The following is a 17954-nucleotide window of genomic DNA, read 5'->3' as shown; positions in this document are numbered from 1 at the left end:
CTGGAGCTAACTCTAGAGAACAAGACTAATGGTAGTGTTTTACAATACAAGCTGATAATGCTAACTAGCTAACCCTCATAAAAGACCTATGGTTCCTGACAAAATGGAACAGAATTAAAGCTGTACAGCAAAGTGCATTCTATTGATTCATTTTTAAGTCCACCTTCCTGCCACAACCCTTCAAATAACCAATCACAGCACTCTTTACTTGCTGCTCATCACAGGGATGTGAGACGGGGGCTGTAATTGGAGTGTGAACTAGAGTCACGAGGCAAGTCACATGACACCGCAGATACTGTACTGTGCAAAAGTCTTAGGCAGGCAAAGAAAATGATGTTTAGATTATCCTCGTGTTGGTGTAAAACTATGATATTATGCCTGTCAAAGAGTGTCAGCTTAGGCATACATACAGCTAGTCAATCTGTCACTGACTTTTTAAACCAATTTATTTAATTATTTAATTGAGCTGTTGGTGAAATTTAACAAAATCGTGGGACGGCTGAGGTGCCCCTGAGGAGAAGTTTGGGAACTGAAGCGGTGTTCATCTAGCCATCCAACTACATATCAGTAACTTTTTAGAAAACAGAAGAAATTATTACTAGTTTTTATTGTTACTCTTAATTTGCACATGTTCTAATGTTAAATTGTGTTCTTTGTTCTAAGTCAAAGTACACTTGCTACCCAGATAAACAGCTTTAAACATTTCTTTGGACTGCCTAAGACTTTTGCACAGTACTGTACATCCTCTAACCCAGAGCGTGGTTCTGTGGGCCTGGGTGCAGCAAGGTCTCACCACCACTGACCTTCACGCTGAAGGTGATGGCCTCCATCACAAACACTCTGTCAGGGAATATTCCGGCAATCTCCTCCACGCTGGCGAAGTACTGCACCGGCTCTCGCACATCACGGTCCTGGTCCAGCAGCTTGAATTTCCCTGGACAACAAAAAGGCCGTCGGAAGAGTGAGCCCTGGGGACTCGGTCAAACATCCGGAGACGGGACAGAGAGACCCGGAGACAGACAGGAAGAAGAGCCAATCCATCAAGCATCTCTCAAGGCCGGGCTCCGCTCCAGCAAGCAAGAAAATCAGCCATAAAGAGCCGAGGTACATCTAATACATCACAGCGTTTACAACAACAGAGCCAGGCTGGAAGCTTCCAGAAAAAGAGTGAACCAAAAAAAAAGACTGTTCTGTAGATGCCAGCTGGGCCGTTAGTTAATCCTCCCTGTGGAGAAATGGACGTGTCGAAACAAGAACAAGTTTTTTTTTTTCCTGATTTCTTTAAACAAGAAAATAATAAATGAACCATAAAGAGTCTGAAGTCTTTTCGTCAACCGATCACACTCTCAAGCGTATCGGGGGGGCTTTATTTATTAACACATCAGCTGCTACAGTCGGAGTCGGTGTAAAATGTATGTTTGATATGCACAGAAGATGACATCTCCTCAATCCTTTTTCAGAGAATAGTAATTTGGGGAGCTGGGAACAGCAGTCTGTATGACACCCTCCCAGACGTGGCAGGGGCCCTGGGGTCGAGGGGGCCAGACAAGGGCCAGGATATTTTGAAGGGTCTCCTTCGATGAATGTCCCCCCTGCTCACGGGACAATGTCCCTGATGTTCATCTCCCCTGAATGTGGTTCACACGCCACCAAAGACCCCCAGATATCCATCCTTCTGTCACCTAGCAACAGGTTTCCTTGCCATTTAAAAAAAAGGTGTAAATCCATTTAATGACATGAGCAGCATGATTCCGTAATAAAAAACTCTGTAATTTAGTGTAATGTGGAGTCATTATTATAACCATATATATTGTAAACTGGCATTTTTATTTGAAATTCACACTATACTCATAATTTACACAAGATCAGATAAACATCACAGGACTGAAGATAGTATAAACTATAATAACATACACAGAAAAATGTCACTATTAATGTGGCTGCAAGAAAGAATAAAAATTCAGAAGGTTTAATGGTTTAATTGCACTCCAGAGTATCTCCAGCCTGGAAGTTGTTTGGATGCTATGATGTTCTCCAGAGCCAGATGCTCTAATGACCATGATATTCTTGCACTCCAAACTCTCCAAGCCCATCACCATCACTGCGGGGGTGGGGGGGGGGCTTGTTATTGAACAAAATAAATAAACAAATCAATGCAGCGGAAGAACTTGTTACAATGGAGGGCCAGGGGAAAAAACAGGGCACCCCATTACCCAGCATCCACGGCAGCATTTTCAAAAGCCATGGGTGGAGTTACAGCAAACCAATGGAATGAGGCCACGCCCACTAATACCAATACATCCAATAACAGGCAGTGGAAAGCGGCATTTCTCCAGGGCAAGCCAATCCTCGGCACTGTTTGAGGACATGGAGCCAAACTCAGTAGGTTTGCCAAGCCTCTGGCTGCGGATCCGGTAGCGCCGACTGAAGCGGCATCGTACACGGCTGTGGTCACACGTACCCATGGGTATATGAATAACTCCTAATTAATATTAATCAAGCAAATCATTAAATGGCAGAAACTCAAACTGACGAAACTCTTTCTCCGTTTACCTTTTAGCCTCTGTATTAAATTGCAAATCCGAGGCTCCCTACTTCAGTTCATCCTTCCCCCCTTTTGTAAGTGGCTTTAGGACTCGAGGTTGACGCCAGAGAAACTGGACAGTCTGCAGATTATATGAAAGGCCTCCTTCAGTTGGTGCAGCTTCACACCCCGTGGAGCTGGTGGTCAAAGCCTTTGTTGCATGGAGTTGAGCTGGCTGCTGGTCTCCATGGACAAAGGGGGGTGTGAAAGCCTGTCCACCTCACCGCAGTGTCTTTCAGCTCTGGGGATTTGCATGGGACGAGGGCCAGCACTGATAGCCTTTCCCAGCCCCACCCCCCTTAAATTAACCCTTAACCTCAGTGCTCAGTGCTGTAACCCATCATGCTTTGCTGAAGCCATGCTGCGCTAACACCCAGCACCTGACAACATACTGTATTAATATCATTTATTCGCCCTTAGGACCAAAAGAGAAAACTGTTGTTTTTAAGAAACTTGATTCACTTGGATTCACTTTCTCAAAGGTAGAGCTTCAGCAACGTAACAGGACAGGACCTGCTGTGAAGCAGAGCTTCAGTAATGTAGCAGGATATTTCATGAGACAGAGCTTCAATAACGTAGCAGAATGGGACCTGTCATGAAGCAGTGCTTCAGTAACGTAGCAGGACCTGACGTGAAACAGAGCTTCGGTAATGTAGCAGGATGCGACTTGTCATAAAGCAGAGCTTCAGTAACGTAGCAGGATGGGACCTGTAATGAAGCAGAGCTTCAGTAACGTAGCAGGGGGACCTGTAATGAAGCAGAGCTTCAGTAATGTAGCAGGATGGGACCTGTAATGAAGCAGAGCTTCAGTAACGTAGCAGGACCTGCCTTGAAGACAGAGCTTCAGTAACATAGCAGTACAGTGTGTGATTTGCATCTGTTTATTTATATGGGACACTGTAACTACATCAGTCTGCATAAGTTAAAATGAAGCTCTTTTCTGAAATGGACCACTGGCTTCCTCTACGACATTTGCAGTATTGTAAATGTCCTGTAAATGTCTTAAATCAGACCTTACTGGTTATGCCTCATATTTTGTTCTCTTTCGTAGTGCCTTCATTGTGTCTGATGTCACCCCCCTTTTCTCTCCAGACTTAGTGGGATGTAACTGCTACTCGGCCTTTATGCAGTCAGCAATATAGCTGCATTTGAACATCTGTACAAAGGGGTGGCCATGGGGGGCATAAGATCATAACCAATTGCCTGTTTGCTTTTGAAAAACTCTAACATAACCTTTTGTCTCATTTTTCTATGTTGTCATAACCTGCTCATCTCACGATACACTTGTTTCACGATGCATGCTGAGATTTCACCAATTCTGGCGATAATGTAACATTCTGTGGTCCATGTTCAGGAATATATTCTGTCCTGTGACTCACAATATCCCATTAAGAAGTATATATAACAGAATCATAACCTTAATGAACCAGGACCCATCTTAGAAAACAGACCAATAGTGCCCAGAGTCGTGGGAAGGGGGGGGGGGGGGGGGGGGACCAAGCGATCTGTCGAAGACGATACAAAGCTTTGTTTACAGTAACTGATGTAGCAGACATACAAGCGAGGAAAAGCAGGGGGTCAGAGACCACGGTCCCGGGAGGATTTGGGTTTAAGGGTCCATCTGTGAAACAATTACTCTGCCGTCCGCCGGATCCCAGACACAGTCACATACCTCTAACCCAACACTCAGTACAATCAGCAGTATGCAAATCATCATAAGGCTTTAGCAACAAACATCTGCAGTGCTATCCTCTTTAAAAATATGACTCTCGCTAGGATGCGTTGATGTCAATGTCTTTGACATTCAAAGTCACAGCTGGAGATAAGTGATAAACATTTAGGCACTTTCCTTTAATTAAAGTCGGAAACGGTTTGCAGTTTTTTTAAACACTATGAACATTACATTATCCACATGGGTATATGCTTCTATGTTTAAATATTTTAAAGAAGCCTTCACCATGGAGCAGCCTGATAGGCACATAACCCTCCTATCTGCTACGTTAAAATAAAACTTATTCAACCAATCAATACCACTCCTGTTCCTCTGTTTAGCAATTCGGTTATATAATAATAATTTCATAATTATGATTCTTTGAATATTTTTTAGTGCAGTGATTTAAGTATGGCTGCATGTCACCAAAATGCGCTTGACAAGAATCTGTGGAGATCCATTTATCCAAAAAGGCACGAGAAACAGAGAAAAGGGAGGAGGGAAGAAAGAAAGAAGAGAAAGGAGGAGTAGAACCAAAAAAGGAGAAAAAAAACCTCGGCGGGGGTTCAAGGTCGACCGGCTGCCCAACATTATAGAATATGAGAAGAAAAACGACAGAGATCGCTCTGCTAGCGCTGCTTGGCCCCCAAAGAGCTGCTTTAATAAAAGGAAGGTATAACGTACAGGCCTACAAAGGAAGCTTCCCTTGGGTAGAAAGGAGGGGTGTTTATGGTAGGCGGCCCATGCGGACACCCTCAGTGTGACAGGGACACGGGGGGATGCATCGGTGGGCATCCTCACACAAGCCGGCCGATCAGGGAGCCATATGTCGCGTGCGATGCTGAAAACGCGCTAAATCACCACACAATGCCGTCATAATGAAGCCGGCTGCACAATCCATCCCGGCGCTGCAGTATATTACCCGATTAGTAATAATTACAATAACGTCTGGCATCCTTAGGTCACTGAGTTCCTCCCCCCCCCCCTGCAGATCAACGCCTTTCGGAGAGGAGCGTGTGTTTTTAAATTCACATTAAGCTGGGGGGGGGGGGGGATGGGGGGGCGTAGGGCTCTCTCCCTGCGGATCGCTGCTCCGTGACCGAGGGATCGACCCGCAGCCAATCAGGGAGCCGAGGGTGTCGGAGGGCAGGCGCAGATGGGGAAGTGGGGGCCTCCCTGGCCGACCGGCGGGTCTCCGAGCAGATGGAGAGGCCTGGGTCGGCCCAGGCTGCCAAAGCCTCGTCTGGGTACCTCTAGCGGCAGATAGGGTTGCACGGGGCTGATAAAACGGCCCATTTATCATCATTTGCACATAGTAAATGCTTTATCTCTGACTTCACCGTCTCTCGCCGCCCCCACGTCTCAGACTCGGTAAGAGTGACACAGAGCTTCAAAGGCGATTCAGGGAAGGGAATTACCTGGTCTCCACCCCGCCCTGCCAGAAAAACACACTTCGCTGAGCGATGATTACCGACGCTAACTAATTAACTCGTAATTAATAGCTAAAATCCACAGGCTGTGAAACGCCGCCCAGGCTGTCCCCTAAAAGCGTCACCCGGCACCTGTCACCATTTTGCCTCCACTAAGCTCTTGGTGACAGCGAGCTCCGGTGGGATCGGCGTGACACGCCATTACCTCACGGCCCGGCGCTGCCGGAGGTGCCCCGAAATAAACGCTCCGGTCACGAGCGCTGACCTCATCTCCGCCCACAGTGTGGTGGTGTCTCCCCTGGAGAGAATGTGCCCCCCCCCCCTCCACTACTCCCGAGCCTCCTGTTCTCAGACACATTCTTTTATTTCATTACGCTGGGAAAATATTTGGGGAATGACCGGCCCCTCAAACACCCCCCGCCCCCACCCCATGAAATGGAGAAAAGGTGATTACACAAAAGCAGCCTACAAATCGACTCGAAGCTGTTTTCCAAAGCACAGGAAACCAGATTATTTTGCATTAAAACATACACATTAAAACTGGGGCGCTGTGTGTCTCAGTGGGTTATGACGCTGTGTCTGTGATCGGAAGGGGGCTGGCTCAGATCTCAGAGTGATTTCACGGTTGAGCCCATGAGCAAGACCCTTAACCCCTCCCCCCCTCCCCCTGCCGTTTCACCAGGGACTGTCTGACCCAGCTTTCTACAAAAAAAAAATGTACATCATTTTGGGCAAAAGCTAAATAAATTTCACGTAAAGACTGAGAATTTCACTTTAATAATATTATTATTCATTAGAAGGACATGGCTGTGGATTTTTGCTGAAGATAAGGAATTTAAACAGTTGTGGTTGGAGATGAAATCACTCACCTCACAAGGCTTCTGTGACACGATTTATGCATTTAAGGATGACGACTTGCGCCCTTCATTGCACGACAATCGTCCCAAAACGTAAATGCCCTACATGCATCTTCCAGAATGTAGCTTAACGGGCACAGAGCAGGTTCACATGTAAAACATCTGGGGTGATATTTTTGCAGATGTGTGGTATCTGTGTTAACAGGCTGTGGTATGTAGACCCACTGAGCTGGTCTTTGGGGTCTGATCCAGCGCGAGGCTTTCACAGCTAAGCAGCGTGGGGGGGGGGGTGGCTTAGGGGAAGGGGGGGGGGCGTCGGCCGTTTCCCTCGTACCGCTGAGGCGGCTCAGTGTGGAGCTCTGGTGCAGCCATCTCACTCGCTGCCATCATCCCACTACACCGTCGCTACACGCCCTGAGGACGCCCGGTGTATGGGGTGCTTTTGCTGCTCCCCATGAAAATGGGCAGAACACGGAAATGCCCCCCCGCCCACCTCCCAGAGAAACCCCGACAGAGGACGCCCCCGCGGTTACATAATGCCCGCGATGACGCCACCCCGGCGGACGCAGATTGGCTTCCGGCTGTTAACCCCATGCCCGCCCCGAGGGACCGTGGGTATCACACGTAATCTTATAAACATAGATAGATAGATGCATGGATAGATAGCACATATCAATTTTCAACAATGTCCCTTCCAAAAGCAACAGTGCAGCGCATAAAACCAGCCTCATTTCGTAAACAATACCAGCAAAAAAAAAAGATGACTCTGGTCCAACTATGATCACGTATCCTAGAATGGACTGATAAAGTTAACTTTGAAGAAGTGAATGAGAGCCTAATTTGTGAATAAATCGGCATGATTCCACCCGCCCCGTGATTTTAGCCAGGGGACGGTGGCACAGCGGACACACCCCCACTGCAAGATCTAAACGGAAAACCATTGATAAATCCCGACTTACTGAACACGAGTATGAATCAGCTGTCTGACAGAAAAAGCCGATGTTGTTAACAAGCTCCCCCCCCCCCCGCGAGCCACTGATGAGGACCCATCCTGTCTGTCCATTCAGAGCCTGCCTTCAGAGACCTGTGATTAAGTACACTGGATCTCCATTATGCATTATTTATTTATTAGCGAGCCCGGAGCAGGCAGCACTTAAGGCCGTCCATTAACTGAACTTCCCCCAAAGCTGCAGTGACCTCAGGCGCTCAGAATAACGCAGAGATCCGCCTGCCCACCATCTGTCAATAATGGCCCCCACCCCCAGCCCCCGGCGACCTGGCGCCGGGTCCGGCTCATGCTATCCCCCCCCCGGTTCAACTCTGACCTCATCTCCTCCTGCTGTCACCTAAGCGACCTCGCGGCGGGAGTGTCCGGCCCGATCCGCGGGTCGCAGACGGCCAATCAGATTAGGTACGCGTCCTCCTTTCCTGTTACCCCCCCGGTGTGCTAATCATCCTTTTAAGGAGCCTCACGCTGCATGCGCATAGTTTACTCTAATTACTAACAACCTTTTAGAGAGTTTGGGTCAAGACTTGGGCTTGAGGTTCATATTGAGCAGCCAGACACAGACTCTTACATCAGTAAGAAGAGGCAGAGAGATAACCTTCAAACAGCATCTTATGGCAGCGACCAGGAACCCTGCGCAGGTTAATCATGCGATCGCTGCTCATCACAGCGGCGAACATTCAGCTGAGCTCATTGTAAAGGATCCAGAGGCAAAACACAAACAGCTCTTGACTTAGTAATGAGTCAATTACACTTTATATTTTCATTTATTTAATATGCTCTGGGCAGGGGTGGTACTAGAGATTTTGGGCCCCCCACCCCAGACCAATCATCTTCCCAATTTTTATGGCCCCTTACATATAATCTGGGGGTGCCTTACATCAGTCGAGAGCTGCCTGCATTTGGGGAAAGCAGAACACGCCCAGATTAGCAGACGTAGACGAGCAGAGAGATTCCCACCTGGATACTGCAGAGGGATGTCGATCTTGGGCCCGATGACGTAGTGACCCTCCTCCAGGCTGTGTGCCGTCACCGTGGTCCACTGCCTGCAAGAGTGAAGCAGCAGCACGTCCTGCTCGCTCAGGCCCTCTACGTGATCCCCTACGGAGACGGACAGCTGTCACTCAGAGAGCCAGGGCCACACGGCAATCCACGCGTGTCAAGGTCAGCAAGGGATGCCACCCACTTTGGAATCTCACATCATACTGAGGTGTTTTTACTAAATGACACTGGCAAACTCCTGTCTGGAATCCCACAGGAACAACTTAAATTCATAACTGCATCACCTGCACGTAACAAATGCAGGAACTGGCATACACTGCACCTTATACACAGTTTTTTATTTTTTAACTACTGTCCTTCCACTGAAAACTACCGGTACTTACATTTGTAAACAAATATACAATCAAACCCTCAGCAGAGCCCTATTTGAAAGCTGCACTATGTACACCATATATGTTACTTTATTCTGCACCATTTTGTGTGTCTAACTTGTTCTGTGTAGAGCCACATTTCAAGTCTTGGACAAACTATTTCGTTTCACCGTCTGCCTGCATCTTTTGAAATGACAATAAGTTTGACTTGACTTCACATGGGAATTACACACTTCTGGGGTTTGAACCTTCATCTGTTTCATATCTGTCAGCATGAGGCCCGTTTGAGCGTCCTCAAAACAGAAGCTGACAGAACCTCACATCCAGAGGAGATGGGAATTATATTCCCATGCCTTCCCCGGGGGTGGGGGGGGGGGTCCTCGAGGTATCAGACACCCATCTCCCTTCCTAAATTGGTGTCATGGTACTGTGGAGTAATGAATGAATGTCACTTTTCTTGTGGGCAGTGGTGGCTTAATGATTAGGGAACCACACTTATAACCAAAAGATTGCTGGCACCACTGAGGTATCCTGAGCAAGGAACACACACACACACACACACACACACACACACACTCACTCACTCAATCATACACACCCAGGGATGGAACTTAAGAATTTTTGCTAATAGCTGACTATTCAGTAAAAAATGTAGTGCAACATGCAAATTTTTACTATCCAGAGGTCTAGTGTTCAGCATTTGTATTCAACCTTTGTCTAAATTACTCACTGGGGGGCAGTTCAATATCCAGCCCCCCCCCCTCAATCACCCACACACACAGCACCCTGACTTTTAACAGAGAATCCAAGCTAGTGCTACTTGGTACTTGGTTTATTAGTTGGTTTAGTCCTTTATTTTCTCACTGATGGGATATATGATACAGTACATAAAAAGTTAAATTATACTCATTATAGCTGAGTAACAAAGATAAAACACAGAAAAAATATATAAATTAAATAAAATGCTGGATAAATGAAAGCAATAGTGGGTGACACTTTCAGGATGAGTGACAATGACACACAGGCTGTTTGGCTCTCAGAAGTGGGAACGGTCATGACCACTGTCTTCACGTACGGTTGGATATAACATCCATTGTTAATAGGGGCTTCTGCGTGAATTATGCTTAAATTCAGGCTGTGCGATGGGTAGCACCCTGCTCTCACACCTCCAGGGGTGGGGGGGTCACAATAACCCCCCCCCACTGTGTGTGTGGGGTTTGCATGTTCTCCGTGTTTCTGTGTGGGTTTTCACCCACACTCCAAAAATATGCTGTTCATCTGATTTAACCTTAGTGTGTGCCCGCCGATGGAGTGGCATCCTGCCAGGGTGTGCCCTCTGCCTCCTGGGACACTCCAGGCTCACTGTCTCCCTGTACTGGAAAAGCAGTTGGAGGATGGATGGATGGATGGATGGATGGTTGGATGGATGGATGGATGGATGTTTAGATCCTTATGCTACAGTTTCTGAAAAAGTACCACCTGTGAAAGCCAGGTTGACGATTTGTGGTATAAACTGAGCACTGGTTATGCAGCAAAAGGTAGGGGGCGCCGGCACACTGATGCACCACTGGCAAGAGGCAAACATAGCAGACGCCCGTTTGCCTGCCGACCGGCACCATCTGGGGTGGCCGTCAGTGCGGGGGGGGGGGGGGGGGGGGTCGCCTGCCCCACAGATGGAAGCCCATGGGGCACGGCGTGTGGTCGAGCGACGCGAAACGGCGCTGGCCGAATGGGAAGGGTGTTTACAGCAAGCTCTCCTCGGGCAGCGTCCTGGCAGCCAATCAGAGTGAGCGGACACGGGGGCCCGAGGAGCAGCTTTCCGCGGCTGATCGCGCGATTACGTCAGCACCACCGCCAAGGAGTCGAGCAGAGAACGGGAACATGAACCGCAAAGAGGAGAGAGGAGAGCGGATGTGAAATACAGACAGAGACACAGACACACACACACAGAAGCAAAGAGACAGAGATATGCAGACAAAGAGACAGACACAGAGACACACAAACAAACACAGAGACACAGAGAGAGACACACCTATGAATTATATCTATTTTAATGAGCTCTGTGCCTGTACAAAAAAGGAGAAGTACACCCCGAAAAAAGGAAGGACACGAGTTAAGCAGCAGCTTAGATGGTCTTTCCTCGCCAATGAAGTCAGGCACCTGAAGAGAATCCTAACCCCTAACCCCCCCGGACTCTGCCTCTCTGGGGATGAATCTCCCCTCAGACACGTGTGATCCGCACTGCACTCAGCAATAGACCAGATAACACCGCGTCAATTTACGTGTTTATTTAATTACTTATGTGTCACTCTTCAGACATAAATTCAGTTCTTATGGAAAGTTCTGGAATTAAGGTCCCAGTCAGCTGCTGCCCCGGCTGTCATTACCATGCAATCCACATGTGTCAGACATGTTTTGGCGCCCTGTGCTCCCGCAGGACATGCCTGGAACATGCTTCAGTGCTGCATGTGGGTGTGGAGCACTGCATGCGGTCCAGCTGGCCGGAGCCGCCCTCGCTCTCTATAGCCTGTGGGCCGTGCTGCGTTCCAGCCAGTGCGCTGGCGGGGAGGGGATGGGCCGAGGGCGGGGGGGGAAGGCCGGGAAGGGTGGGGGAAAGGGCCGGGGGGGGGAGGTGGAGGGGCGAAGTAGGGGAGGGAAGGGCCAATGGGCCAAGGGCAGAGGGAAAGAAGACCGGGGGGGCATGTCTGCGGGTCTTTGAGCAAGGCCCTTAACCCCCAGCTCCCTGGGCGCCGCTACGGGTGGCTGCCCTTTGTGGACAACTTACTCTACAAGAAAGAACGAGTTCAGGGAGGCGTAAAGACAATTTCCCCACGGGGATCAATAAAGTTTCGATTATCAAAAGGGCCGAGAGCGGGGGGGCTGAGGTGCCAGTGCGTCGTGCGGCAGAATGGAGGGACTTCCCCCTTTTTCATGCCTGACCGCTGTGACAGCAGCATGTCACATGGGGGCTGTGGGGGCAATGGGATTGTTTGGGGTGGTGGGGGGAGGGGGGGGGATTGTGTGATGCTACCATAAGGCGACTCTGCTCAGCCCCAGTAATTACACAGCTTTCATGTACATGCCTCACCCCCCCAAGCTGATCCGCCAGCCCCTCCTGATCCGCATGGCAGCCCCTAATACAGCTCTGCGCATCGCATAATTACTCAGAGCGGCAGCCGTTTTACACGCAGCCCCCGTGTGTGAGGAGACAGCAGAGGCAGAGATAATGCCAGTCGCAGCCTTAGTAAAGATACACCGGGGGGGCTTCTATTTTACACAGGGGGAGGGGGGTGTGGCTCAGTGGCTGTGATTGGAAGGTCATCGGTTCAAGTCCCATGGTCGGCAGAGTGGGATTTCACCGGTTTCATTGTTGGGCGCTTCTGCAAGGTCCCTAACCCCCAGTCACTCCAGGAACTGACTCACCCTGCTCTGCAAAAATGTACGATGATTTTGATAAAAGTGTCGGCTAAATAAATAAAACTGTAAAAATTCCCACAGGCACTCAGCCGGCCGGATAATCAGAGGCCTGTCAGCAAAGGCAGCCTCACCTGTGAGGCCTCTGAGGGAACATGGTCCCTGCTCTATAGTTAAGGTCCATGAACAGGGATTTAGCCCTTTGCAGCTCACTGGTGGCTGTTCTGCCTAAAGCCGTGTTTTAAAGAGGAACAAATGTCTCAGATGAAACGCAAGGCTGGATGATTTAATGCTGCAAAAACACTTAAAAGAAACTCTGAAAGCAGGCTGGCCCAAGCATCAAAAAAGCACTTAATGACTTTGGCCTGGGGCTGGTACCAGCCTGTGTCTGTCACAGGACTCACCTGCGCCAGGTAAGGGAAATAAATACGCGCACATTCCTATCATTGTGGGGACTCTCCATTCATTTCCATGGGCATAACCCTAATCCTAACTATGATAACCTTAACCCCTACCCAGCCCTAAACTTAACTATAAGTAACCAAATAAAATACAAGACTTTTGCATATTTTAGTTTTTTGATTGCATTCTTGGATTTTAATAAAATTGAGGTTTATGTTGTGGGGACCTGAAAAATCCCCAGGAGCTAAAAAGTAACAGGTTCTAATACTAAAATACAAACCCTGGTACCCACAGACACACACACACACACTCCCAGAGACAGACAGACACACACACACACACACACACATACTGTCAGTAAGTGCCCCCAATTTGGCAACAGGAAACTCCATGAGGTTGGAGGATTTTATAACCATTATAAAAATAGTAACAACTGCTTTCAACAGACAAAATGTGAATGCGATTGAATAAACTTGATTAAAAATAAATTTTCATAACAAGATTTCCATCCATCCATTTTCTGTAACTGCTTATCCTATTCAGAGTCCTGGTGGCTACGGGTGCAAGACAGGGACCAACCGAGGATGGGGCACCATCCCCATTCTCACACTCATGCACCAGTCTCTCACACTCATGCACCAGTCTCTCACACTCATGCACCAGTCTCTCACACTCATGCACCAGTCTCTCACACTCATGCACCAGTCTCTCACACTCATGCACCAGTCTCTCACACTCATGCACCAGTCTCTCACACTCGTGCACCAGTCACTGACACTCGTACACCAGTCACTGACACTCGTACACCAGTCACTGACACTCGTACACCAGTCACTGACACTCGTACACCAGTCATTCACACTCATGCACCAGTCTCTGACACTCGTACTCCACTCACTCACACTCATGCACCAGTCATTCACACTCATGCACCAGTCTCTGACACTCGTGCACCAGTCTCTCACACTCGTACACCAGTCTCTCACACTCGTACACCAGTCTCTCACACTCGTACACCAGTCTCTCACACTCGTACACCAGTCTCTCACACTCGTACACCAGCAGGCAGTTTGGTAACTGCAATTAACCTCAGCATGTTTCTGGACTGTGGGGGGACACTGGAGTACCAGTAGGAAACCCCATGATGACACGGGGAGAACATGCAAACTCCACACACATGGAACCAGGACAGAGACTCAACCCCTGATCCCAGAGGTACGAGGAAAAAGTGTTAACCACCATGCCACCCACTAATGAGATTTTTTTATTCCCAAAAAGTATTAAGTGAATCCTTAATGGTTACATGGCATCAAACCCATAACCACATGTGACTCTGCAAAGCTGAAGCCTGGGTATGGTTATCACCATTTATGATTATACAATGTTCTGAATATGTTTAGGATATATTATAAAATCCACTGTATCTGTTTCCCATATTCCCGGTGACCCTGCAATGGACAGGCAGACAGATGAATGTTTCCTGTGGTTTTTGGAAAAGGTGTCATTCCTTGAAAATGATTGAGTGGTGCAGTCAAGTGCCAAATGATTCAGGCTTTGTAATAAATAGACAGCAGGGGGCATGGTGGTTAAAACAATAAGTTGTAAAGTGACAGTACCTGAGTCTGTAGGAACATTACCTGCACTTACAGGTATTGTTCAGATATCCTGTCTAGTCATATCGGCATCTTCAGACTGCCCATGTTTTTAATGAACTTTAAGCACCAGTGACTGATAGCCATTCCCGGCATGTGCACTGTTTGGTCCTATCTGTTAGCACCCAAGCAAAACAATCTGGAATGGCAGCCATCTTTGGTGGGCTCTGAGGTAGCCCTCTGTCCAAATACTCACTGACCTACTTAGGAACCTCTTACAATCTCTCAAAACATATGTTTTAACTTTCATAAACTGTCCCTTTCTTCCATTCCATTACACCACACACACACCCATTTAAGTTCCTTATCTGATGTTTTAATCCAAAAGGAACTAAAAATTAATAAGGCTAGTTATACCAGAAAGGTGGAATAGTGGCGCAGTGGTTAGTACTGCTGCCTTACAGCAAGAAGGTCCTAGGTTCGGTCCCGGGACCTTTCTGTGTGGAGTTCGCACGCTCTCCCCGTGTATGCGTGGGTTTCCGCCGGGGGCTCTGGTTTCCTCCCACAGTCTAAAAGTGTGCAGGGCAGGTTGATTGGTGAGTCTAAAGTGTGTGTGACTGCCCAGGTTTGGTTCCCACCTGTGCCCCTTGTTCCTGGGATAGGTTCCAGTTCCCCCTGGTTATAGTGATGCATGGATGGATATACCAGAAAGCAAATACTGCTAATATTGAATGAAACACTATTTCACTTTCAATATAATTCTTAGCATTCCATCTGTTGATAATAACAAAATTAGGAATCCACGATTTTGTTTAATTATAAAAATGTATTGTGTTTTGTGTTCAGCAGTTTATACAATGCAACACTACACTATCTTTTAAATATTTTTCGCCAAATAGCCACAATGAAAACAAAATGAAATGTGGTTAACCAGCTTAAGGGAGAATGTAATTAAGATTTAGTCAAACGTAGGAAGTCTGTGTGTATAGAGCATGTAATGTGACTCTGCAAAGCACTTTTCTCTGGATGATGATTAAACACACACACACACACAACACGTAGCAGACACTTTTGAGCCAAAGCGACACATTTGAGAAAGCGGGGTCAGACAGTCCCCAGAGTAATGGTGCCATGGGTCTTACTTATAGGCCCAGCAGTGACATCACTCTGCTGACCCTGGGCTCCAAACCAGCAACCTTCCGATTACAAACAGAACTTCCTAAACTGCTAAGCCACACACCACTCCACACATAAATTTACATTTGTAGCGGACACTCTAATCCATTATCCAGAGCGACTTCCATTTTCTAAATTCAGGGACAGTCCCCCTGGAGCAAGTTGGGTTAAGGGTCTTGCTCAGGGACCCAATGATGGTAGTGCCAGAGGTGGGACTCGAACCCGTGATCTTTTGGTCCTAACCACTAGACCACCATCACCACACACACACAGTCACACTAACAGACAGATAGACACACAAACACACACACACACACACTAACAGACATACACACACAGTCACACTAACAGACAGACAGACAGACAGACACACACACACACACACACACACAGTCACACAGGTAGGTCTCACAGCAGTTCCTACCATAATTTTTTCACCCCACTTAGCCGCCTGGATTCGGCCAACTTTCTGCTCTGCCTAAGGAGCCTTATTTGCGCACAAATTAAGGCCAATACCGACTTCGGTGTTTTTATGGTGATCGGTGCGTCTAAGCAGACCGGGCGCCGCTGCACCGAGCGCGTTTATTTCATGTGACCGGCCATTATTTTGTCTCCCAAACTTAGACGAGTCCTCCCCCACACTTCTTAGTATTCAAGACACTCGGTTGCTGATTACAAAATTAGCATGTGAATGGCTGCGGATCACTTTAGGAATACAACAGATACTTTGTCACCTTTATTTGCCAAGTCCGAAATAAGCGTTTTGTCAGGCAGAAAAGCCGAAGCAGCTGATGCTTAGTACGAAGGATATGTGCAAGTTACTTCACCTTCATGGTCAGATAAACACAGAAAGCAAAAGCTCGCAGTTTCCTACACATCAATCTTACACACGGCGCTTGCCATCCGTTATAGCTGATTAATATATTTAGATTACATCAGATAAACTTTATTGATCCCAGGAGGAAATACTTGTGCATACAACAGCAAAGGTACGCAGAGCACACACATTTAGTGCAAAACAAAATGCAAAGACAACGTAAACGTAAACGTAGCGCGCACTGATTGATGTACAGAGTACCCAAATATAATTCGGAAAAACAAACAAAATGAGTAAGAGTTCTAGTATTAAAAATGGGTAGAAATTTGAGCATGTTTTTTCTGCGGGTTTGGGTACCTTGGATCACCGTGTACTTTTCATGTGACTTGCCGTTGGAGCAGACCTTGCAGATCTTCTTTTTGCCATAATAAGTAAACACGCTCATAGGAAAAGTTAACTTGCAGATTTAATCGCTTACCTTGGCTCAGTCGCACCAGTGTCGGCAGCCTGAATTTGCCGACCACCACATCCAGAGGCAAGGACACCGAGCTCCAGGAGATCTCGGAAATGCTCGCCGAAAACTTGTCCATCTTCCAGCATCATAAACGCTACGGACGCCCGACGGACAGCACCATGGCGGGGAGCCGCTGCTTTTCTGCGGGGCTGCCTCCAGGTTTCGCCATGTTGAGAGGTGGATGGGATCCCTCGCCCCCAGGGATGTGTCAGTAGCAGCACCTCCTCCCAGAAGCTGTCAGCATGGCATGCAGCACCACCCTGATCCACAGACGGCAAATCAGCATCCCGGCCGCGATGGGCTCCGGGGACTCAGCCTGGGAGCTCTTCAATTCTCTAATTTCTGTTAAAATGGCTGCTTGTGCGTTGAGACCCAGTCAGCCTGCTGAAGTTTACAAGTCGTTATGTCAAGCGTTGGTGATGCTCACATCAGCCGAGCCAGATGAAGGACTTAAAAGCTGAAACATGCCGCAAGCCGTACTTCACTGTATGGTTTTAGTATCTGTATTTCGCTGAAGTTTCTTTCATGGATTTGTATATCCTGGTTATAACCCAAAGTTTTCGTGATACACCTTTAAAAATTAATACGTTTATTTCACGTTATTTCCCCACTTGACTGGGGCTTATCTTGCTTCAAACGTAGTCTCGGGTCTGGATGAAGATACGGTGTATTTGTAGGCCTACTGCCACGAGGAAGTACGGCAACGCGATGATATGTGTGTGTGTGTGTGTGTGTGTGTTAGTGTAAAGCATCAGGCAGGTGTTTTCCTAAAGATTTCTGCACAGCCTGTCCAGTACAATGTATAGTACATGGCCGTATAGTACACGGCCTTCAAGCGCCGGCCATGACGTGACTCTAAATTAGGTAAGTTAATTATTCAGTCCCCCTCGCAGGTACAGGGTTCGTTCCCAGAGCATGCTTTATAAATTTATGTTCCTTCGTACACAATTGTACAGGTCTGTTTAACAAAGAACAATGATATTCGGCAAATTATTTTTAATTACGCGCTGGGCATGGCTGGATTACTATTATTATTGTAACTGAAAAGCAATGTTAATGTATGAGTGGTGCTTAAATT

General features: G+C 47.6%; 1 protein-coding gene across 2 annotated transcripts in view; it reads right to left on the bottom strand.

Annotated features, from left to right (window-relative positions):
- gareml (GRB2 associated, regulator of MAPK1-like) overlaps window positions 1–17558 on the bottom strand; it is a 29578-nt gene extending 12020 nt beyond the window's left edge. The window contains exons 1-3 of one of the 2 annotated variants that reach the window (XM_023826543.2): window positions 16841–17558; window positions 8549–8689; window positions 804–934 (exon numbers count right to left, since the gene is read on the bottom strand). In XM_023826543.2, coding sequence (XP_023682311.1) covers window positions 804–934; window positions 8549–8689; window positions 16841–16952 — 384 coding nt within the window. In that variant the 5' untranslated portion in view covers window positions 16953–17558. Of the gene's footprint in view, window positions 1–803; window positions 935–5713; window positions 5827–8548; window positions 8690–16840 lie in introns of those variants that run through there. The other variant, XM_072702989.1, reaches the window with a different exon arrangement.
- Between the last annotated feature and the right edge of the window lie 396 nt (window positions 17559–17954).

This window comes from Paramormyrops kingsleyae, chromosome 19 (assembly GCF_048594095.1).
Source record: "Paramormyrops kingsleyae isolate MSU_618 chromosome 19, PKINGS_0.4, whole genome shotgun sequence".
NCBI lineage: Eukaryota > Metazoa > Chordata > Actinopteri > Osteoglossiformes > Mormyridae > Paramormyrops > Paramormyrops kingsleyae.
Note: the sequence above shows the minus strand (reverse complement) of the source record. Positions and strands in the feature narration are given on the sequence as shown.